Source organism: Geotrypetes seraphini, chromosome 9 (assembly GCF_902459505.1).
Source record: "Geotrypetes seraphini chromosome 9, aGeoSer1.1, whole genome shotgun sequence".
Classification (NCBI taxonomy): domain Eukaryota; kingdom Metazoa; phylum Chordata; class Amphibia; order Gymnophiona; family Dermophiidae; genus Geotrypetes; species Geotrypetes seraphini.
The window spans coordinates 63994823-64019428 of NC_047092.1; the positions used below are offsets into that span (position 1 = coordinate 63994823).

Here is a 24606-nt window from a genome sequence, read left to right on the forward strand (position 1 = left end):
GCCAGCATTTTGCAGTGCTATATTTAAGGTGTCTGTCTTGTACCTACAGAGACGCATAGGGACGCTTAAGCATGTCCATGGCCACTTCCAGGTGAAACCACACCTTGCCACTTCCGGGTATCACACCCACACCTTGCCTTGGGCATGCTTAAATGTCCCTACGCGCCTCCGTAGACATACCACAGACGCCTACAGTATAGGCATCTTTGAACAATTTTTTTTTATACGTGCATCCTGAATGGCAGTAGGATGCCTACCGCCACCTGCAATTGGGATGCCTGATTCTGTATAAGATGCCCACATCTCAACAGCCACCAAAGCGGCTTTTGAGAATCACACATGGGCATCCTATACAGAATCACATCTGCCTAAGGGACCGACACCCAACCCCACCTAACCGGCCTGATTCTTTAACAGGCACCCATGTCACAGATGCTGGTTAGAGAATTGCACTTGATACCTTTCCATCAGCTGATCACTGCAAGAGAATCCCCCTGCCACGATCAGCTGACGGGAAGTGGAAGGGAACCCCAAAACCCCCCCCCCCATGACTTTGGCAGGCAGGATGGATGCCCAATTCATCCTGCCACCACCCGAAACCCCCCCTCAACACCCACTAGAGTAGCCTTTGATATCTGGCCAATTGGAGTCTTAGGCCACACCAAGTCCATCCCAGAATGCACTGGGAAAGAGGTCTGAGAATCTGGTTGGCCCAGGTGCCTAAGGCCCCTCCTATGCATTTAATCTTGATAAAATTGTGTTTCATTATCTGCTTCTCTCATTAATAGACATCTTTCTGTGGTCCCTAATGCCTGGTGGACTTCATGCATACATTTTTTTGCTCTGACTGATGTTATTTTCTATATTAAGTTTTTTTAAATAAACTATACGTTATGAAATGTCCATAATTATCTTTCAAAATATATTTGTATTACACTTGAACATAATATTTAAAAACACACAAAACAGCTTAGGCCTTAAGTCTGAAAACATTTCAGGGTCATTTTACAAAGCTGTGATAAAAAGTGGCTTTAGCGCACCCTTACATGGGTTTTTTCGCACACACTAAGGCTGATCTTACCACAGCCAAAAGGTGACTGAATTTCCATATTCTGAATTAATGGCCATAAGCTAATTGGTTCAAAAAACAAAAATGTATGTCCAATTTAAATCTGTAAACAGTTGCTATACTAGACTTATAAATAATTCACACAAATTTAATAAAGGGACCTCAAAATCCAGAAGGATCTTAAGCGGAGGGAGGGGGGATGACAAACCTCCCTTTTCTGAGTTACAACTATTCTCATTGGCCCTTAGCCGGAAAAAGACCTAAGAATAAAAAACTCCAATTGGAGAAAAAGTTCTCAGACCAAAAAACTGGCAATTCAAGCGAAAAGAATTCATACAGCCAACTGAGTACAAATTGTGAGAATGTTAATCCAAAGGCTAAAGTTTTCAAAAAAAGAGAAAAAGATAACTGGCACTCAGCTTAACGACAGTATATTGCCTTGGTGTTCTTTTTTCTTCCTCGCAGATCAACTGATGACTGTAATCCAAACAGTCCTATGACATCTATATTAAATCCATTTAAACCACTTCATTTCTCCATTGCCATTAGCATCTAGCCATTAACAAAAATTACCAACCACCTATTTTGTGGATGATAAGAACTCACATGCTAATCAGTTATTGCACTGTCATGCCCACTTTCTGCCCCCAATACATCCCTTCAGAGAAAAATAAAGAAAAAATTCTTAGAACCTGGTTTGCAAATGCACATTGGGTTTTTAGAGCCAGATTCTACAAAAGCTGCCAAAAGTTAGACAGTGGTAGCTGCCCCACTGCTTCCTAACTTAATTGGGTTTATGTGGCATATAATTGCTTGCCAGGAAAAAAGAGAGGAGATTTGTAGGGGCAGGGCTGGGGACTGAACTGGAAGGAGCTGGGGTGGAACTGGGCAGGAACAGGGTGGACAGGACGGGGCCATGAGTCCAGATTTTTTGCAACCCGAAAAATGGTAACCCTACACTTAACACTGCTTAGGGCTCCTTTTACTAAGCCGCGCTAAACTGCTGGACACGCTAGCCGCTACTGCCTCCTCTTGAGCAGGCGGTAGTTTTTGGCCAGCGCGGGGGTTAACGAGTGATGAAAAGTCACGTGCCTTAACCCCGCTAGCGCGGCTTGATAAAAGGAGCCCTTAGTAAAAGAATCTGTCAATAAAGAAGTTAATTTGAATCTTGTAAAAGCACATCCTTTATTACTTAGCCTATATTGTCCACAACTGTAAACCTCCATTTCCAGTAACTATCAGACAAAAACACATATCTGACTTCTATTTAAAAAACTGAGCTTCAATTATTTTTCAGAGTAAATTAAACCTACTTTGGGAAACCTGAGAACCTCTGAAGAGGAAGTTAGGTGACCGAGTTCAGTGTGAAATACAATTCTGCATTTTTTTCTACTGGTTTTAACAGACTTCTAAGAATTGATGTCTGCAAAAGACCTCCACAAAAGTGTCTATTAACTGTGATCAGGCATGAGCACTATTCCCTGAAAACATTTACCAAGATAGTTGTCATCCTCTGGTCTTCCTGAGTAACTGTGCTGACGTATGTCAATGTTTGTGGCTCCTGCAGGAATTTTCACTACAGGGTTATAACCTGAAATATAATGAAGAACACAAATCAGAAATGGGCACATGATACAGCTGGTGAACTTTTTCTCAGCTAGGAATTATATATGCCTCCCAATTGTTTCACCTGTTGTGAGCAGGCCTCAAGAGATCATCTAATCTTACGCCTGCCTCCAGACAGGATTAGTTGTACGAGGGCCAACCCTGGCAGATGTTTTCCTAATTTCTTCTATCTAATTCCCAGTTGCAGCTGAAATATTTCCATAAAGCATTTTAATTGCAGATACAAAAAGTCTGGTGAAACCCTTCACAAAATTTGTTCTATCACAACTGACTCTGTTATAGAGAATTTCATACTTTTACAACACACACTCAAAACATTCCAAGGAAGGCCATGTTAAAAAAAAATGATCCTTGGTTTCCTCCTGTCATCACACTCACACTCTGGAATGTACTCCCTAAAAGTCTTGCACTGAGAGAATCATATCTCTACTTCAGGAAGCAAGTGAAAGCTTGACTCTTTCTCCCGAGCCTCTAATGCAATCTTCAAAGTCTTTCTTTGCCTTCCTCATTAGTGCTTTGCATTTGAACTTGGATTAGATGAGATGCTGGACCTGCTGAGGTAAGAAGGGAAGGGGAGATGCTGGCCACCTGAGATGAATAAGAAATGGAAAGGTGGGATGTGGCCATGTGGGGTTGGTAAGAAGAGGAAATGAAGATACTTGCCACCTAGGGAGTGTAGGGGATTATGGCTATGAGAGGGGGGAGGGAAGAGAAGAGGATATATTAGATATAGGAGGATATGACCTTCAGCTGCCCATAGAGGCAGAAGGGGTAAATGGCTGAAGGTTCACCTAGGGCAGGGGTCAGCAACCTGTGGATCCTCGTACATGTAGCTGTGGTTTTCCAGGCCCTGAACCCTTTAATCGCCCTCCCAAACCCAAGATCCACCCCCACCCCCACCCCAGACCTACTGAAATACCTGGTTGTCGAGCAGGGGGTCTTTGTAGCAGGAGTATGGCCTTCTTGTGGCTGCCTTCTAAAATAGCTGCCTCGACCTCTCACAGCTGCTCATGGCATTTCCTGTTGTACCACAAGCTGCCGCAGCAGCCATTTTAGAAGGCAGCTGCAAGAAGGCATGAGAAAGAGGGCTGCGCTCCTGCCAGAAAGACCCCCGCTGAACCACCAGGTTCCTCAATAGGCCTGGGGGGGTTCATGGTGTTGGGAGGGACATTAAAAGGTTGGGGCTTGGAGAGAACCTTGGCTATGGGTTGGGGGAGGGGCAGGGGAGGGAGGGATGAGAGGTGCAGAGACCTGCAAGGATTGGAGGGGAGAAAAGCTACACCTTGCAGCTCTTTGTTAAACTTTGGGTCAGTCACTTTGGATAAATTGGCTCTTTGCTGTAAAAACGTTGCCGACCCCTGACCTAGGGTATTAGGTATGGGGAGGGAGGAATGATTACAAGGGAAGTGAGGGTGGGGGCAAAAGAGGAGGTGGAATACCTAAGGAAAGGAGTATCAGTGCAGGAGGAGGAGGTGCTAAGAAAACACTGGGGGAGCTAGTGAACAATTTATTTATTTATTTAATTCGTTTTCTATCACATTCTCCCCAACAAGCTCAGAACAGGTTATAGGATAAAAACGAAAAAAAAAAAAAAAAGAGTGCATCACTCATCCACCCCCTAACATGACTTCCAATGAATGCACACTCACTCACACACCTACACACCACCCACACAAAACCTAATCGCATACATACATGCATTTCACCCACTCACATACCCCAGCAATACCTCCTCTCTCTAGCCTAGCGGCAGCTCAGTGTGATTTTTAACTTAGCCACACAGCTGCTGCTAGCATTAGTTTAGCCACGGTTTCAACATTCAGCCTCGGGGCTTTTGCTAGGCCGGCCTGCCTCGCATCATCAAAGTGGGCCGGCCTAGCAAAGGCCCCATGGCTGACTGATGAGAATACTGAAAGAGCTCAGAGACGAAACAGCGGAATTGCTGCGGCAGATTTTTAACCTATCCTTGAGAAAAGGGGAAATCCCGGAGGACTGGACGATAGCAAATGTTACACCTATCTTCAAAAAAGGATCGAGACGCGACCCGGGGACCTACGGGCTGGTGAGCTTAACCTCAGTTCCGGGGAAGATGGCCTAATCATTTATCAAGGAAAGTATCAATGAGCATTTAGAAAAAAACAATCTGATAAGAACAAGCCAGCATGGTTTCTGCAAAGGAAGATCATGCCAAATGAACCTACTGTATTTCTTTGAGGGGATAAGTGAAAAATTGGACAAAGGTGACCCCCATAGACATCGTTTATCTGGATTTCCAAAAAACCTTCAACAAGGTACCCCATGAGCAACTACTTAAGAAACTGTGGAGCCACGGGGTGGAAGGGGACGTGCACAGATGGATCAAGAACTGGTTGGTGAACAGGAAGCAGAGGGTAGGAGTAAAGGGACACTACTCTGACTGGAAAGGGGTCACAAGTGGTGTCCCGCAGGGGTCAGTGCTGGGACCGCTGCTGTTCAATATATTCATTAATGACCTGGAAACAGGGACGAAGTGCGAAATCATAAATTTGCGGACGACACAAAAATCTCCAGTAGGGTTAGAACTTTTGAGGAATGCAAAGAACTACAAGGAGACCTGGACAAACTGAGGGAGTGGGCAAATAAATGGCAAATGAGCTTCAATGTAGAGAAATGTAAAGTCTTGCATATAGGGAAAGGGAACCCGATGTACAGCTACACGATGGGAGGGAGAGTACTGGGGGAAGGCAACCTAGAAAAAGACTTGGGGGTATTGGTGGATAAAACAATGAAGCCGGCGGCACAATGTGCAGCGGCCTCAAAGAAAGCGAACAGAATGTTGGGCATTATCAAAAAAGGTATCACTACCAGAATGAAGGAAGTTATCCGGCCACTGTATCGAGCGATGGTGCGACCGCATCTGGTGTACTGCATCCAGTACTGGTCACAGTACCTTAAGAAGGATATTGCGATACTCGAGAGGGTCCAGAGGAGAGCAACGAGGATGATAAAGGGCATGGAAAACCTTTCAGATGCTGAACGGCTGGAGAGGCTGGGGCTTTTCACTCTGGAAAATCGTAGACTTAGAGGGGACATGATAGAGACTTATAAAATCATGAGAGGCTTAGAGAAGGTGGAGAGGGACAGATTCTTCAGACTAGCGGGGACATCAAAAACAAGAGGTCATTCAGAAAAATTGAAAGGAGACAGATTCAAAACGAATGCTAGGAAGTTCTTCTTCACTCAGAGGGTGGTGGACACCTGGAATGCGCTTCCGGGGGAGGTGATAGGACAGCGTACAATATTGGGTTTCAAGAAGGGATTGGACGACTTCCTGAAGGAAAAGGGGATTGCAGGGTGTAGATAGAGGGCTACAATACAGGAAATTAAACAATTAGGGAATAAAAGATTTAGGTATAAGAGTACTTACAGGTCATGGACCTGGGGGGCCTCCGCGGGTGCGGACTGCTGGGCACGGTGGACCTCTGGTCTGACCCGGCAGAGGCAATTCTTATGTTCTTATGAAACCGCAGTTAAACTAGGCCAGCAGCAGCTGTGTTGCTAAATTAAAATCACACTGAACTGCCGCTGCTGATCCGGGGATGGGGAGAGAGGAAGAGGAAAGCAGGAGTCCTGGCAATTACCTCCTTGCAGTACTTGTAGTATTTTTGCTGTCACAAGGTTTCACTTCCTATTGTGGAGTTGTTTTCTTCTCTCCCAAGGGGCGTGCACCGAACGATTGATGCCGACGGAAATTGCTCTTTTTGTTTGCCCAGACCCTCTTCGCAGGTAGCAGCATCTGACTCCAGATTGAAGCCCAGTACTTCAAGAGAGGTAGCAGAAATCAGGGGCCTGGAGAGTACAGAGCCAGAATGGCGGCTCCTCTTTCTAATCTAATCTAATATCCAGTTTATATACCGGATCATTCCAGCAAGGTCTCAAGCCGGTTAACAAAGATTTAAAAGAATATAATATAAAACAATAATGAAGATAATAGAAAATTTTTCAATAAATTAGATCAGTCCTCAGTTAAGAATCTCTGAAATAGATAAGTTTTCAGATTTTTCCTAAAAAAGTGATAGAGATAAAGACATTCTGATAACTGAGAGAAGATCATTCCAAACTTTTACCAAGGAATAGGATAAGGAATGTGAGAATTTACCTAGGGTTTTAATCCCTTTAACACAGGGGTAGGGAACTTCGGTCCTTGAGAGCTGTATTCCAGTCGGATTTTCAGGATTTCCCCAATGAATATGCATTGAAAGCAGTGCATGCAAATAGATCTCATACATATTCATTGGGGAAATCCTGAAAACCCGACTGGAATACGGCTCTCAAGGACCGGAGTTCCCTACCCCTGCTTTAACAGAAGGGAAGAGCAATTTAAATGTATGTGTATTCCTGGTAGTGTGAAACTGAAGAGAGTTAAATGATAGAGGTAATAAAGGCGAAAAAATTCCATGTTTGCCATTTTGAATGCAGCAGCAGCCAGGCTGCTCTCCTGCTGCGTGTGGAATTGGCCCTGCCCTCTGCTCCTCCTCAAACAGCCTCGAGTATCTTCAGAATGGATTTTTCATCCAAATTTGTTTTGGTAATGTATAAGGTGTTTTCCTTTGTCAGGCAGGTGCTGCAGCCTCTTCTGCTGTGGAGGAGCAATAGGATTCCTCCTCGCTCCCACAGAAAGCAGGAAGTTGCAAGTTAGCCTCTCTTCCTGCTCTGTATGCCGCGGCACACTTAAAATATCAGAAGGCACACTAGTATGCCATGGCACACAGTTTGCGATACACTGCTTTAGACTGTAAACACTCTGAAACACAGAAACACCTATCAGAATTGCAATAGCTTGTTTTTGGAAAGGGAAGTAATTCAGTCCAGTTCCCAAATACTTATATTGCTTCTTGCTGTAATTTTTAGAATTGCTAAACAACGTTCCTGATCCACAAGCAAAATTAAGATTGATCATGTCTGCCACTGGGGGGCAGCAGTTGCAAAGGATATAAGATGTGAACTAGGAAAATTTGTATGTGCTGGATGATTCATAAAGGTCAGATTTACTCTAACAATGCAATATTACAAAATATAATGGCAGGCTAAAGAACATCAGTTCCTCATAAGCAGGTAACAAATGGCATTCTATTCACATTACCTGTAGGTCACGATTAACCAGGCAAACCATTATTCTGTATGCTAATTAGAAACAGGATGCACCAATTAAAAGCATCAAATTGGAAGTTCCATGGATCTTGGAGCTTATGTGAGCTGTCATAGCAAGGAATGAATTTATTAAAGCCAAAGTGGGTATACAAACATGGCAACTTGTTACTGGACATCTCTAAAGCTGAACTGCAATAGTAAATGTTGGAAGAAAAGAACCTACCATACTGGGCACTGTTAAAAGTGCCTGAGAGGGTCTTACATGAGGAATTGTCCCCTCCACAAACTCCACACTTATCTCTCCTTGCCTTGGAATTTAACACATGGTCACAGCCAGCTTGCTGCAACAAACAAAATAATGTTATAACATTTATCACAAAGAATACAAGAACAAGAAATTTTCTAACAACTTGTTATAGACAAATTCTCATGCTTCACAAAAAGGAAGTTTAAAAGTCTGTAGGGACTCCCCCCCCCCCACCCAACCACCGCCTTTTTACAAAACCATAGTACAGTTTTTAGTGCCAGCCAAGGCGGTAAAACAGCGCTGATGCTCAGAATTCCTATGAGCATCAGAGCTGTTACTGCCGAGGTCGGCGCTAAAAACTGCACTACAGTTTTGTAAAAAAAAAAAAAAAAAAGGGTGGGTTAGTATTAGTTCTTACAGGGGAAGTAGAAGCAAATATTGCTTCTGAAAAATAAGTGCAAGGTTTGCAGACACAAGTCACCCAAAGGATTTTGACTAGGGCTGATTGAAAACTGCCCCTTTAAAGTGAACCTATAAATGCTGCATAATATATGGAAAAACTGTAATTAATATGTGGGCAGGAAGAAGACTTACCGTATATACTTGAATATAAGTCAATCCGAATATAAATCGAGACACCCTTTTCCCCCAAAAAGGAGGAAAAAAAATAAATGGTTGACTCGAATATAAGTCGGGCAGCTTAATATTCAAGTGTCCTGCCCTGTCAGACTCTGTACCCACCCCTCCCTGCCAGACTCTGTACCCAACCCCTCCCTGCCAAACTCTGCACCCAGCCCCCTTCCCTCCATCCCTCCCCTGTCAGGTTCTGCACCCAGCACCCTTCCTTCCTCCCCTCCCGTCAGGCTTTGCACCCAGCATCCTTCCTTCCTCCCCTCCCGTCAGGCTCTGCGCCCAGCCATCTTCCTTCCGCCCCTCCCCTGTCAGGCTCTGCACCCAGCACCCTTAGAATTCGCGGGAGCCAGTAAAGAAGCCGCTCAGCGCCGAGAAGCAGCACCAAATTGCGCTGCTGCTCATGCCGTTCAAATGAAGAAATTGGATCGCGCAGCTGGTTAGCAATAGGCAGGAGTTTGCAAAGCTTGCTTCTGCCCACTATACCTCCACCAGGGATCGGCAGAGGTATGATAGGGCAGGGAGGAGGAGGGGGGCAGAGCCTGGTGGCAGCATCCTTAAAAAATTCTGGGAGGGGGCATTGACCCAAATATAAACTGGGACCCCCCCATTTTTGGGCCAATTTTTTGGCCCAAAAATCCCAGTTTATATTTGAGTATATTTGGTAATTGTGAAAATGGAAATTAACTGGGATGAAGAAGTCAGCACACTCTATGGGTGCAGCTAGAAGACAGATATCGGGAAAATTCTGGGTCTGCAAATAGCAAAGTAGTACAGCTTTTTGCAAGAAAGAGCGCTAAGGCCAGCCTGGTGACTCAGGCCTCCTTTTACAAAAACTACAATAGCAGTTTCTAGCGCGGGGAACCGCGCTGAATGGCCCGCGCTGCTGCCGACGCTCATTGAGTTCCTATGAGCGTCAGGAGCAGCGCGGCTCCCCGTGCTAGAAACTGCTATCGCAGTTTCGTAAAAGAGGGAGGGGGGGTCAGTGTTGTGCATTGCTATGTAGGAGGCTGGGGAAGGATGTCTTTCCTATAAAAATTGTTTCTTATTGGATACTGGTTTAGCTGACCTTTCCTTGTTTTATATTCTGACTTTAATCCACAATAAACACAGATTTAAACATAAAGGGGAGGGGAGGGAAAGCTAGTTGGAATGAGAACTGGAGTGCCATTTACCATGCCATCACATTTTTTTTGCCTTTTTGTAGATTTCTGCAGTCATCCATAAAATTGTTTGCTGTTATATGGGTGTGGGGAGGGAGATTGCAGCTTATTCAGAACAAGGCTGACAAATTAATATTTGGTAAGAGTAGATATAATCATGTTACTCTATTACTGAGGGCAACATACTGGAGGGTTCATTTTAAATGTGCCAGTGTTGTATTTAAAAGTTTATATGGGATCTTTTCCCCATTACTTACTCTTTCTTTTAATTCTCAACAACCCCTTTCATCTAGAGCAGTGGTCTCAAACTCAAACCCTTTGCGGGGCCACATTTTGGATTTGTAGGTACTTGGAGGGCCTCAGAAAAAATAGTTAATGTCTTATTAAAGAAATGACAATTTTGCATGAGATAAAACTTTTTATAGTTTATAAATCTTTCCTTTTGGCTAGGTCTTAATAATAATATTGTAATTTATAGCTAAAGAGACATGTGATCAAGAAACTGTTTTATTTTACTTTTGTGATTATGATAAACATACCAAGGGCCTCAAAATAGTACCTGGCAGGCCGCATGTGGCCCCTGGGCCACGAGTTTGAGACCACTAATCTAGAAGAATACATAAATTTAAATTAGTATTCCCTTCCATTAGGGGTATTCAAACCTTAGGTAGGCTTTCTCACTCTATGGCATTTGCCTTGGTAAAAATCTGGAATGATCTTCCCTCAGAAATTAGGCTCCTCTCTTCTTTGACACTTTTTAGAAAAACTTTGAAGACGTATCTTTTTAAGAAATTCTTATCTGATAAATAAGAGACTTTAATAGATGAATTTTATCATTTTCTCCTTTGCAGCTAATTTTGTGAACCGGATTGAGTCCCTTCCTGGGAATGACCCGGTATATAAGACCAAGGATTGGATTGGATAATGCAAAAATGGGTGACAAGAGCTGTTTTGTTATACGCTGTTTAACATAAGAACATAAGAACATAAGCAGTGCCTCCGCCGGGTCAGACCACAGGTCCATCCTGCCCAGCAGTCCGCTCCCGCGGCGGCCCAAACAGGTCACGACCTGTCTAAATCACCAGAAGGGGCCCCCATGCCGCCTTGGTTTCCCTTCCTAGCCCTCCGGTCTTGCACATGCACGACCTGGGTTTCTATACTTATTTTCTGGTTAGCTTTCTAATGTTGTATTTTTGTGTAGGCCTCAATAAAACCTATTGAACATGAATAATAATGAGTGGTTGCATATGCAGAAATGATGACAGGTACTGGAAAAGTTTGAAACCATTCTACAAATTGATTTTCAAAAAAGAGACTCTGTCTCCTTATGTACAGCTATGGCCAGCAATTTCAGAAAAAGTACAGATTAACTGAAGACTTTCAAGAGTACTGCAAATTTAAAATGACTTGAGGAAAATGTTCTGAAAGATAAAAACGTTCATATATCATCTTGAACTATGACAAAAAAGCAACAGTTTTGTCTTTATTACAACTTCTCTTCCTCAGAAGCAGCATTTTCACACATAAGAAAAACAAGAGTTAAATGGTAGTGATAATGGTAAGTCTCACCAGACTGATGCGTGGCAGCTGCTCTATGGTTGTCCATCATAAGCTATTTTGGACACACAGCTATTATTTCTCAGCTGTCTTTTGCTATTTATTCTTTGGTTGTTTGCTATATCACAATGATCTCCCAATATCCTGCTCACTCAAGTACAGTGGTGCCTCGCATAACGAACGCCTCGCACAACGAACGCTGCACACAACGAACTTCATGTCTTGATTCACACAACGAACTTCGTTTCACACAACGAACTTCACACAACGAACTTCGTTTCACACAACGAACTTCGTTTCACACAACGAAGTCGCCCGAGCTGCCGATGTATTGCATCCTTCCGCGCAGGCACTGCAGGCAGTCGTTAGTCACTGCGCTTAACTGCCCTCTCTCACTGTATACAGTCGTCCTTTTAAGATAAACTCAATATTTTTTATATATCATGGCTTCTAAAAAAAGCAGGAAGGTGATTTCTGTTGAAATGAAACGGGAAATAATTAGAAGGAGTGAATGTGGGGTAAAACAGTGTGACCTCGTCAAAGAGTTTGGCCTCAGCAAGACCACCATTTTCACCATTTTGACAAATTTATCTTTTTTTATGTCATCTTAGCATATTTTATGCTGCAGAACGAATTATTTTTTTTAACATGTATTGTTATGGGAAAACGCGTTTCACATAACGAATTTTTCGCATAACAAACTTGCTCCTGGAACGAATTAAGTTCGTTGTGTGAGGCACCACTGTATTACATCCATGAGGTAGTTCTTTTAAGATGGGGGGACTTTTTTGTAGGGTTAAACAAGTAAGGCCAAGATTCACTAAAGATAGCGACTCAATCGCTGTTGACCGATTCTCTGGCTCAATGCTGGCGTTAAGGTCTAGCGCGAGCGGCAATTCAGCGCGCGCTATTCTGCGTGTTAAAGCCCTAACGTGGCTTAGTAAAAGGAGCCCTTTGTTTTTGACTTAGGTGAACTAAAAAACAAACCCATGCTCTGTCCTTGGCTACTGATGCTGTATAAAGCAAAAATTCTACTGCCTATGATAATATATGGAGAACCACTAAACTGATCATACTTGGATGACTGCATTAAGCTTTATTGTGTTTTTCTTGTTAAAATCATTATGAAATTGCACTAGAGGAAATAAGCTAAATGCAATAAGCACACAAATGTTTCTTATTCCATTAATGTTATTCAAAGTCATTTCCAAGAGACTGTCCTTATAGACAAAACCAAATTCATTTCCTTTCTTAAGCAGACTGTGCTTATTAACTCATTTTGCTGGTATTTGATTTGGTTCATTCCTCGTGCCAAGTATTCTGTCTTCAGTTCCAATATCAGTCCCTTTCAATCAAGCTGTCTCCCTCCATCTAACCACACATAAAGTTTTGATTGCAAATTATATTGGGCTTTGTTTATGCTTCATTACTTTTCCAAAAGAAGCCACTATGATTTCTAATTAAATTCAAAAGAAAATTGCAACATTATGAGAAAGACTGACTTTAACAAGCGCAAATTACCGTGTTTTTTTTTTTTTTTTTTACATAGGAGCTAAAGTATATGAGACTGACAAGGCATATGGACCCTCTTTTACAAAGGAACGCTAAGCGTGCTAGCATGGATTCCGCGTGCGCTAAATCAACGCGTACGCTAACCACTAACACGTCCATTGGATAGCATGCATGCGTTAGCGTTTAGCACACGCTAATATTTAGCATGCGCTAAAAAGCTTAGAACACCTTTGTAAAAGAGGAGAATGGTATAAGCTATGAGGAAGTACATGAAAAGCAATTCTATAAACTGGTGCCCATAGTTTACAGAATAATAGCGCTTACGCCCATTACTGGCAATAATAATAGGCAGATGTGTAAGTGCTAGATCTATTCTATAAACAGCACCCCCCCATATTTAAAACTATTTAACCAAGCAGAAACAGCCACTGACCCGTTAAATAGTGTTTCGGCACCTAACCACAAATATTCAGTGTGATATAACTCATTATATCTCTGCTAAATATTTGTGGTCAGTGCCAAAAAGTTAATTGGCGCTATCTTGCGGTAACTGGTAATATTCATTACTGACTGGCCAAGTTTATCGGCCATATTGGGCCTCATAAATAGCAGGCCTATCCTTGGCCACTATTAACTTAACCAGCCAGTACTGAATATTGGCTTAGCCAATTAATTTAGCACCGGACCAAAAAAAAAAATACAGTATATATATATATATATATATATATATATATATATATATATATATATATATATATCTATCCAGATTTTCAATGCCAATTACTAGTGGTGTGCCTCAAGGTTTGGTTTTTGGACCTGTTCTTTATAACATTTTTGTAAGCGATATTACTGAAGGGCTGTTTGGTAAGATTTGCCTCTTTGTGGATGATACCAAAATCTGCAATAGAATAGACACTTCTGATTTTGTGGATAGCATAAGGAAGGATCTACTGAAGCTTGAAGAAGGGTCTGAAATTTGGCAGCTAAGATTTAATGCTAAGAATTGCAAGGTTGTGCGAAAACCCAAGGGAACGGTAAAGTATAGTGGTTGAAGAACTTTTATATATAAAAGAGGAGTAGGACTTGAGTGTGATAGTAGTATGTGGTGGCCAAACAGGTTGAAAAGGTGATGGCGAAAGCTAGAAGGATGCTTGGGTGCATAGGGAGAGGAATGGCTGTAGGAAAAAGAAGGTATTGATGACTCTGTATAAGACTGGTGAAACCTCATTTAGAATATTGTGTACAATTCTGGAGACCCCCACCTTCAAAAAGATTTGGTCTAGAAGAAGGCTAATAAAATGGTTGGCGGTCTGTCATAAGGTTTGTGGGAACAGACAAACATCTCAATACATTGGAGAAAAGACATTTGAGAGGAGATATGATAAGAGATGTTTAAATACCTAAATGGCAAAAATTTGCATGAAGCGAGTCTCTTTCAATTGAAAGGAAACTCAAGAGTGAGAGGGCATGGCATGAAGTTAAGAGGTTAGAAAAATAATCCAGGGCAGGTGATGCATAACAATATTATTATATTAATATATTACCATAAGGTTCCAAAATGATTCTTCCAAATAGTATCATTTAGTCAAGACACCTCTTTCTACTCAACAATTAAAAAATATAGCAGAGAAACATCAGACTTGTATGTTACTGATGAATCATCAGGCCTCCTATAACATAAAGTTTATACTATTATGGTTTAAATTTTTAGTACCCTGATGGGTTTTGTGTGTTTGGGGTACTGTGACTATTCTGGTAGCATTTCACAATTGTGTTGCCTTAATTAGGGCCTTGTTGGAAAATCTAGCCTCCTTGATCCCCCCCCCTTCTCCCTCCCATGCTTGTGCTGAGAGCAAACGCATGCACAGACCATTTACAGGAAAATAAGACATCTGCGTATGCGTCCTGATTGCTCTGCAGCGATCCGTTCAGTGACTGTGGGGTGTGCCTCCAATTGCATTAATTTGCATGAGGAGGCTTAATGAATCGATCGCCCAGGAAGACTCGCCCACGGATCGGCCACAGATCGATCAGCAAAGGTAGGCTTTGTGAATCTAGCCCTATGTCTGGATTCAAGAAAGCGTGAGACATAACTTGGAATCTCTTAGGGAAAGGATGATGCAGATTGGCAGACTGGAAGAGCCATTTGGCCTTTATCTGCTGTCATGTTTCTATATTTCTATGTCAGCGCCAACCGCAGTCTACATATCAGTGTACTTAAATTACATGGAGAAAATTCTATGAAAGATGCTCAAAATTTGGTCCCAGAAAAAACTGGCATTAAGTGCAATTCTACATAGGGCGTACACACTTTACAGAATCGCACTTAGTGCAAATTCCCACATCTAACTTTAGGTGCCAGACTTATGCCTGCTAAAACCTGGTTTTAAAGCTGGGGGACTAAGTCAGGTGCACTAAGGCAGCATTGTGTAACTACGCACCCAACTTTTCAGAACACCTCCAAAATACCCATGGCCACACCCCCTTTTGAGTTATGCACTTGCAGAGTTAAGATGACATGCTTTACAGAATCACTTAAGCTGGTTGAAGAACAATTGTTTGAAAGGTCTGATATACAATGTATGCTTCAATTAAGATTCAAACCAATCTCCTTTTTTTAACAAAACTCTATAGGAATCAGTAATACTGCGCAATCCAATCAAACATGATCAATCTCTCATAACTCAAGAGCCATCAGAAGCGGCACTCTAAAGTACATAAAGTACATAGAGCATTCGCCACTGTGCCTTCTCATCGGCTCATACATATATTTTTATGTTGAAACTTGTTAATTTTGTTAGCGCTTATGTATGAGACGATGAGGAAGCACAGCAGCAAATGATATTCATCGTTGATGCGACGTGTTTGTCATATGGAATTTGATTTTATATGTACGTGTGTTTTTGTATTGATTTGTACGACAAATGTTAATGTCTTATTTTGTATGTTCACATGGAACTCGCTCTGGATAAGGGCGAGGGAGAAATAAACAAACAAACCTCTGCAAGTAAGCGTGCCTAACTTTCGGTGCACCAATCTGCTTTGCACTAATAATCTATAACTAGAAAAGAGGCCCTGAGTGCACCCTATTGTGGTGAGAAAAAAAATGAGATGCCAGCTTATAGAATTGCCACTTTAGCTTCTAGGCTGCAATAATTACTCATTCTATTAACTTCCTCTGTCAAACAAGCTGCATGAATTTATTAGAATTTGTTAGTTTAAAAGAAGTTGGAGTCACTTTCAAATTCAAGGTTAAATACCCTGCATAAGCCTTGAACACAGAGATCATTGGTTTCTAGTCCACAGGGAGTTCCATCAGTAACTCTGTCCTTCAGCTGGTAATAGGAAGTTGTTCCAGCAACTCGGCAAAATAATTTACAGCGATCCTTCATAAGAACTGCAAAGAGAGCAGAATAATCATATTTTATTGCAATGGGAAGCTTTTAACAAAGACCTTTTCTGTGTGCAAATTATTCAAATGTAAACATTTGAATACTTACTGCCACTATACTTTGGAAGCCAGTGGACATTATCCGGGAGGCCATTGAGGTTAAAATGTTTGCCATCAAAATTAGAGCACTGCTCATCTCTAAAATCTTTCCTACCCTTTGGACATGGCTCAGTATTACAGGAACGGAACTTCATCCTGCGACCCACACAATATTTTCCTCCATTTTTAGGCCTGTTCAAATTTGTAAGATTAAAAAAAACAACATATTGATATAATATTTCTTCTGTTTTTACAATATATGATTTCTTATTTGTTTTACATTCACATTTGTTTTACATTCTTAACTTTAGCATTGTTTAATGTTCGCTTTTCAGGTAATGGGCTACACACACCATAGATGGGTCAAAAGCCACATACGGCTCCAACAGATGGCTGAGCATGTCACTTCTACCACAGAATTAAAACCACGTGATGCAGCAAGCTAATGAAATGGTAATTTCAAACCGGTACAATTTGTGCTGTAATCCGGAAAAACATGCCAGACACGTGCACAGAGGGTCTATGGTGAGGACAGCTCTTTGTGCACAGGTCCAAACATAAGTGCCAGTCCACATCTGTATCTGCTGTTCAGCACATAATGTCGCAAAATGTGTATCGACACTTTTGGTTTTGTTCAGCATATGTACACGCCAGTACCATCCGTCTGTCTTTTCAAGTTGCAGGCACTTGTTTGATAACTGAAAAAGACAAAACTGTATTTAATGCACTAAAACTGGCACTAAATCCTCTTGACCAACTCTTCTGTGTTGCCCAAAACTTGGAAAAAATTTCTCATGCTTTTGTGCACTCATTAAAAGCCACTATTTTCCTTCTGCACATCATGGAAGAATACTTAGTGGCCTCATTACCATTCATTTGAATGGGGGGGGGGGGTGCTATGTGCACTGCACAAGTTAATTGCTGCCCTCAATCCCTTTCTGCATAGGAAGCCAATAAGGTAACTGCATGTTGTGGTTTGCAGTAGCTTTCAAAAACTTATATAACTAGCTTATGTAAACAGATCAAAAATATTAAAGCGTTATTTTTGTAGGACATTAGAAGAAACACTTGTTGGACTAGAATAGCAGTATTCTATACCATAGTGTCTTGTCAGTAGTCCCGTTTTTTTTTTTTTATAATGAAAGTGCATAACTGCTTTGAAACTGCAATATATCTTCAATAAATATCTTTGTCTTCAAATAAATATTACTTTAATAATCAGCTATCTTAGTTTTGTGGTTACGTCAGGGAGGGAATGAACAAGCTGACACGATCATGTTTCGCCATCAGGGCTGTTTCAAGGCTCTCTTCCCCCCTTTTTCCTTTCTACTGCTTGTTAAGGCTCAGAAAACTTTTGAAAATGGCCGCGGTGTACAATAAAAACATATACAACGTACAATTTAAATATTAAAACAAAATACATGTCATTACTGGGGGACATTACATAATACACAAACAGGATTCATTGGACAAATAAAAACAAGAGAGAAAAAGGGCAGAACTACAATATGCAAAGAAAAGAACCAATAAAGGAAAAAACGATGGGGAATAGGGAACAACGGAACGCGACAGAGATTTTGCCCTTACGAGGGCAGTTATAAATCAGAAGCATCTAAGAATAAAAATGTCTTCAACTTTGCCTTAAAAGGGCCTAAGGAAGTTTCTTCCCATATGTACATAAGAACATAAGCAGCGCCTCTGCTGGGTCAGACCAGAGGTCCATCATGCCCAGCAGTCTGCTCACACGGCAGCCCATCAGGTCCAGGACCTATATAGTAATCCTCTATCTATCCCCTTCTATCACCTTTTCCTTCAGGAAATTATCTAATCCCTCTTGAACCCCAAAACCATACTCTGTCCTATCACACCCTCTGGAAGCGCATTCCAGGTGTCCACCACCCTTTGGGTGAAGAAGAACTTCCTAGCATTGGTTCTGAATCTGTCCCCTCTTAATTTTTCTGAATGCCCTCTCGTTCTTGTAGTTTTCGAACGTTTGAAGAATCTGTCCCTCTCCACTTTCTCCATGCCCTTCATGATCTTGTAAGTCCCCTCTAAGTCTCCGCTTTTCTAGGGAAAAGAGCCCTAGTTCCTTTAATCTTTCAGCATATAGAAGGTTTTCCATACCTTTTATCAATCGTGTCGCTCTTTTCTGAACCCTCTCGAGTATCACCATATCCTTCTTAAGGTACGGCGACCAATAATGGACGCAGTACTCCAGATGCGGGCGCATCATGGCACGATACAATGGCATGATAACTTATTTTGCTCTGGTTGTAATACCTTTCTTGATAGTACCCAGCATTCTATTCACCTTCTTAGAGGCCGCTGCGCACTGTGCCAACAGCTTCATTGTGTTGTCCACTATTACCTCCCCAAGATCTTTTCTTGGGTACTTTCACCAGCATTACCAGCCCTCCCATCGTACAGCTGTACTTCGGGTTTCTGTTTCCTACATGCAAGACTTTACATTTCTCTACATTAAACTTCATCTGCCATCTAGTCGCCCACTCTTCTAGTTTGTTCAGGTCTCTTTGTAAATCTTCGCAGTCCTCTTTAGTCTTAACTTCACTAAATAGTTTGGTGTCGTCTGCGAATTTTATTACTTCGCACTTCGTCCCTGTTTCTAGATCATTTATAAATACATTGAACAGCAGCGGTCCGAGTACCGACCCCTGCGGAACACCACTCCTGACCCTCCTCCAGTCCGAGTAGTGGCCCTTCACTCCTACCCTTTGCTTCTTACCCGCCAACCAATTTTTGATCCATCTATGTACGTCTCCTTCCACCCCATGGTTCTTCAGTTTCCGTAGTAGGCGTTCATGGGGTACCTTGTCAAAGGCTTTTTGGAAATCTAAGTATACGATGTCTATGGGGTCCCCTTTGTCCATCCATTTGTTAATTCCTTCGAAGAAGTGCAATAAGATCGTTAGGCATGATCTTCCCTTGCAGAAGCCATGTTGGCTTGTTTTTATCAGTTTATTCCTTTCTAGATACTCGTCGATGCTGTCTTTTATCAGTGCTTCTGCCATCTTCCCCGGAACCGAAATCAAACTTACCAGTCTGTAATTCCCTGGATCACCTCTCGATCCTTTTTTTAAAGATGGGCGTAACATTAGCTATCTTCCAATCCTCCGGGATCACTCCTGTTTTCAGGGATAGATTACAAACCTGTTGTAGTAGTTCTGCTATTTCCTCCTTTAGTTCTTTCAATACCTTAGGTTGGATTTCGTTCGGGCCCGGAGATTTGTCTGTTTTTAATCTATTTATATCCTTGTGTACGTCTTCAAAGTTTACCTCCATGGATGTTAATTTTTCTGCTTGATCTCCTTTGAAGATTTTTTCAGGTTCTGGCACGTTGGATGTGTCCTCTTTTGTAAATACTGACGAAAAGAACATGTTTAGTCTATCTGCCACTTCTTTTTCCTCCTTCACCACTCCTTTCCTTTCTCCGTCATCCAGCGGTCCCACCTCCTCCCTTGCCAGCTGCTTCCCTTTAACATATCTGAAGAACGGTTTGAAATTTTGTGCTTCCCTGGCTAGCCTCTCTTCGTATTCTCTTTTTGCTCTTATAACCACGAGGTGACATTCTTTTTTATGCTTCCTGTGCTCTTTCCAGTTCTCCCCGGTTTTGTCCTTTTTCCATTTCCGGAATGAATGTTTCTTGTCTCCTAAATCTGGGGATATATAGATTTTGCGCCTCGCTCACCGTGTTCTTGAATAAAAACCAGGCTTGTTCTACAGTCTGCGATTTCTTTGAGCTGTTCCTAAGTTTCTTCCTTACCATTACTCTCATTGCTTCGTAGTTTCCTTTCTTAGATAGGTGGGGAAAGAGTTCCAAAGGGAGGGTGCGGTTACAGAGAAGTTATTGGATCTCAGAGTGTTGATATGTTTTAAGGATGGAATATTTAGAAGATTTTGTGCTGCAGAATGAAGAGATCTGGACGGGTTATAAGGAATGAGAAGTTTATTGATAAATTCTGGTTGATTACTTAGACAGGTTTTAAAAGTTAGAAGAAGGATTTTGTAATGACATCAAAATCGAGAAAGAGAAAGAAAGCCATGAAATCACTTTGGATCTCAGAAGAAACCAGAAAAGTAACAGAATAAAGAAGACAAGCAAAACTTTCTGGTGATAGAGAAAAAGTATCACATATGAGCCAAGTGTTTCAGCATCATGTTTGGCAAGACAAAGAATGACATGTAAAGGATATTTGTCAGAAAATTGAATCAGAACATGTAAATGGAAAAAACAGATTAGCATATCAGGAGGTTAATAGATTACAGCTGAAATTCCAACCTCAATTGGGGATGCTTGAAGACGCCAATGGAATGATATTGAATGATCCAGAAAGAATTAAAAAGAAATGGAAAGAATATACGGAAAATCTATACAAAAAAGGCAATGAGGATAACATTGGGGAAATTGAACAGGAAATTGATATTGAAGAAGAACCAGATATTTTAAAAGAAATCATAGCAGCAATTAAAGCTTTATCAAACAACAAGTCATCTGATATCAATGGTATTCCAATTGAATTAATCAAAGGCTCAGAAGAGACTATCATGGCCCTCAATCAACTGTGTCAACAGATTTGAAAGGAAAAAACACTGTTAACCAATTGGAGAAGATCACTGTTCATACCTATACCAGAGAAAGAAGGTGATACCAAGGATTGTAACAACTACAGAACGATTGCATTAATTCCACATGCCAGCAAAATATTGCTGAAAATAATACAACAAAGGCTATAACCAAATCAGGCTGGTTTCACATAGGTTGTGGAAAAGAGTAAAGAATATTAAAAAAAACCCTATACTTTTGCTTCATCGATTACAGCAAAGATTTTGACTGTGTGGATCATGATAAATTATGGAGAAATCTAGCACAAATGGGAATACCCAAACACATAACTCAGCTGATAAGAGCCTCTACGAAAATCAAGATGCTGCAGTGAGAACAGAATATGGCAACGCTGATTGGTTCCCAATAAAACGTGGCGTCAGGCAAGGATCTATCTTGTCACCTTATCTGTTGAACCTTTATGGTGAAAGCCATCTTCATAAAAGCAAATTCAGAAGAAGAAAGTGTTGGTTTCAAAGTTGGTGGCTAAAATATAAGCAATGCTCATCACCAGCAGCAAAGAATACATGCTGTATTTACTGAGAAAAGTCAAAGCCAAAAGTCATAATATAGGATTAGAACCGAACATAAACAAGAAGAAGATCATGAACACGGAAAATGATGAAGATTTTGAGCTTGAAGGCAATAGAAAACAAGTTGTAAAGGATTTCAATTTCCTGAGCTCTTTCTTAAATAAAGAGGCAAGTAGCAGGGAAAAAATACTCCACAGAATAGCACTTGGTCGCTTTTCAATGAAGGCTCTTCACAAAGTATTCAAAGGCAAGGAAATAACTACAAACGAAAATCAGACTTGTCCAAGCACTCATTTTCTCAGTAGTCAATTATGGATATGAAAGTTGAACACTATGGAAACAAGACAGAAAGAAGATTGATTCATTTGAGCTTTGGTGCTGGAGAAAGATTTTATGTGTGCTGTGGACTGCCAGAAGAACTAACAAATTGATTCTAGAAGAGATCAAACTGCTATGTTACTTGAAGCCCAAATGATAAAGTTACAACTCTCTTATATTGGTTACACTGACAGAAGAGAAAGATCGTTGGAGAAGGATATTATGTCTGGGAAGATCGAAGGAACCAGGCAAAGAGGACGACCTGCAATCAGATGGCTGAACAAGTTGAAAACAACCATGGGAATGACGCTGGAGGACCTTACTAGACTAGTGCAAAATCAATCTCTTTTTAGATCTGTAATTCATCAAGTTGTTAGGACTCGAACATGAGTCGATGGCATCTAACACAAAAAATTTCCCCCTAAAGGACTTAGCACATATGACAGCCAATTATTGGTACCAATCACATGCATAAATGCTATTATTCTATAAATGTGTGTGCATTTTTAGCACCTAACTTTAGGTGCATCTTACAAGATTGCCCTTCATAGGCCCAATAGTCAAAGCCATTTAATGACACAAGGAGACACATTATCAAACCTGTTCTAAAATAGCATGACTTATGGTAAAATAACTTGGTTTATTGGCAACCCATGTCAATAAATTCCCTCCTAAATGGCTTTGTTTTTGCAGACTGCCTTGGCACTATGGTGTAAATTCTACAACTGGATGCTCTGAGAACGCCCTGATTTCACCAAGAAATACTAGTGCACCTACCATTTAGCTACCCACAGCCTGTGAGGGAGGGAGTGGAATTTAGGTGCTATGGCAGGTTCCCTTAAGAACACTCCTAAGAGGGTAAGTGGAGTTCTCTTGATGAGTCAAAGGGGCAAGGCTCAGAGCAGGGAGCAGGTTAAATTCCCTGGAGCAGGACAGATTATGGAGACCTCGGGTAAAAGAATCCATCCAAGGTGTTCCTGTTGGCTGGGGGACCTGGAGAGAGCCTAGAAAAGAGGAGTGGCCCTCAGCAGAGAAGATTGTTACCCCCATTTTTGCTAGAAGTAGAGGCTTCAGGGAAGTAAGAGAAGTTTGCCTTGGAAATTCCAAGTTAAGAGACTGTGTGCTGACTAAGTCTGTGAAGCTGTGTCAGAGAGAGAGAGAGAGAGAGACTACAGGAATCTTGGAATGAAGAAGTGACTGTGTATTTAACCTGTTCAAGCTATGTCCAGGTCAGGCTACAGAAAACAAGAGGGGAGAATAGAATATACTAAACAGTGGAGCCTGTCAAAGACAATGTTCAAAGAAACTACAGTAAACTCCAAGTTATTGTATGCTTAAGGTATCCAGCCTGTGGGGAGAACAGACTTGGAAAAGCCTTATTTTTAATTGCACTAAAGCTGTTGATTTACTTGTAACTCTTGGGTGTGGCTGTATTCCTGAGAGTTCCAGCTCTGGCCTCAAAGACATACTGCCATAAAGCTATAGAGATGTATGTAACCTGAGACTTGAAATTCTATCATTGAATATGGTAAGATCAACTAGAATTCGTCAATCTATGCTGTCAATACAAGGAGTAGTACTGTGAAGTTTGCTACCAATTGAAATTAAGCAGTCTTCAGATGTGATGCAATTTAGAAAAACACATAACTAAGTTATTTGAGAGGGAATATAAATAAATTGAGAGGGAATATAAATAAATGATTTTTTTCTTGACTTTTTGGCAGACAGGCCTTTTTTTTAAGTTGCTGTATATACAATATAGTAAATATAAGAAAAAATGTACATTTTAGTATGTTTTAATTGTATGTTGAATATTTGTTTGACATTAGTTATTATGAATGTTGTTATATAACCCGCTCAGAAGTGTGGATGTAGCGGGCTATAAAATTTTTAAATAAATAAATGCAAACTGCTGAACAACGTTCCTACTCCCACTTCATACTGACCCTCTGGAATCAACTGCCCTCGCAGATAAGATCCCTTGAAGGACTCCTCAACTTTAGGAAAGCAATAAAAACAGCTCTTCATCTAACCCCCACAACTGATAGATTACAAAGAAATGTATATTGAAACAAGATCTTCCGTATGTGTCATCTTAGAATAAAAGCTAAATCTTGTACTATATAAGAACATAAGAACATAAGCAGTGCCTCTGCCGGGTCAGACCAGAGGTCCATCCCGCCCAGCAGTCCGCCCCCGCAGCGGCCCAACAGGTCATGACCTGCCTTAATCACTAGAAGGGGCCCCCTTGCCCCCTAGGTTTCTCATTGAAGTCCTATCTTCCCATCAATGTCCTAACCCTCCGGCCTTGCACCTGCACGACCTGGTGAGCTGTCTATACTTATGCAACACCCCAGCACCTCCCTCAGTACCCCACGACCCCCTTTTCCCTCATGAATCTGTCCAATCCCTGTTTGAATCCCTGTACTGTATATCTGTGACAATTTCAACCTCTAAACTGTATATTACAGATACAGCTATTAGATCTCTAGTATGTGTTGTGTTAGGAGAAAATCTTGTACAAAACAAAGAAACAAAAAAATTGTACTACACTTCTCCCTCCATATCTGTGGGGGTTAGGTGCAGAGCCGGGCCGCGAAAAACCACAAATAACTTTTTGGCCGGCTCTGACCCACCCCCTGCCTCTCTCCTGCATCCCTGGAACCTTACCTGGTGGTCTAGTGGTGAAGCGGGGCAGGAACGATCTTCC

General features: G+C 41.4%; 1 protein-coding gene across 3 annotated transcripts in view; it reads right to left on the bottom strand.

Annotated features, from left to right (window-relative positions):
* The window catches only part of ADAMTS20 (ADAM metallopeptidase with thrombospondin type 1 motif 20), a 223301-nt gene that overhangs the window by 93133 nt on the left and 105562 nt on the right, over nucleotides 1–24606 (bottom strand). For all 3 annotated transcript variants that reach the window (XR_004540714.1, XM_033959656.1, XM_033959655.1), the window contains exons 13-16: nucleotides 16435–16616; nucleotides 16195–16331; nucleotides 8049–8166; nucleotides 2565–2660 (exon numbers count right to left, since the gene is read on the bottom strand). Coding sequence is in view for 2 of the 3 variants with exons in the window: in XM_033959656.1 (XP_033815547.1) it covers nucleotides 2565–2660; nucleotides 8049–8166; nucleotides 16195–16331; nucleotides 16435–16616 (533 nt within the window). In the remaining variant the exon portion in view is untranslated. The remainder of the gene's footprint in view (nucleotides 1–2564; nucleotides 2661–8048; nucleotides 8167–16194; nucleotides 16332–16434; nucleotides 16617–24606) is intronic.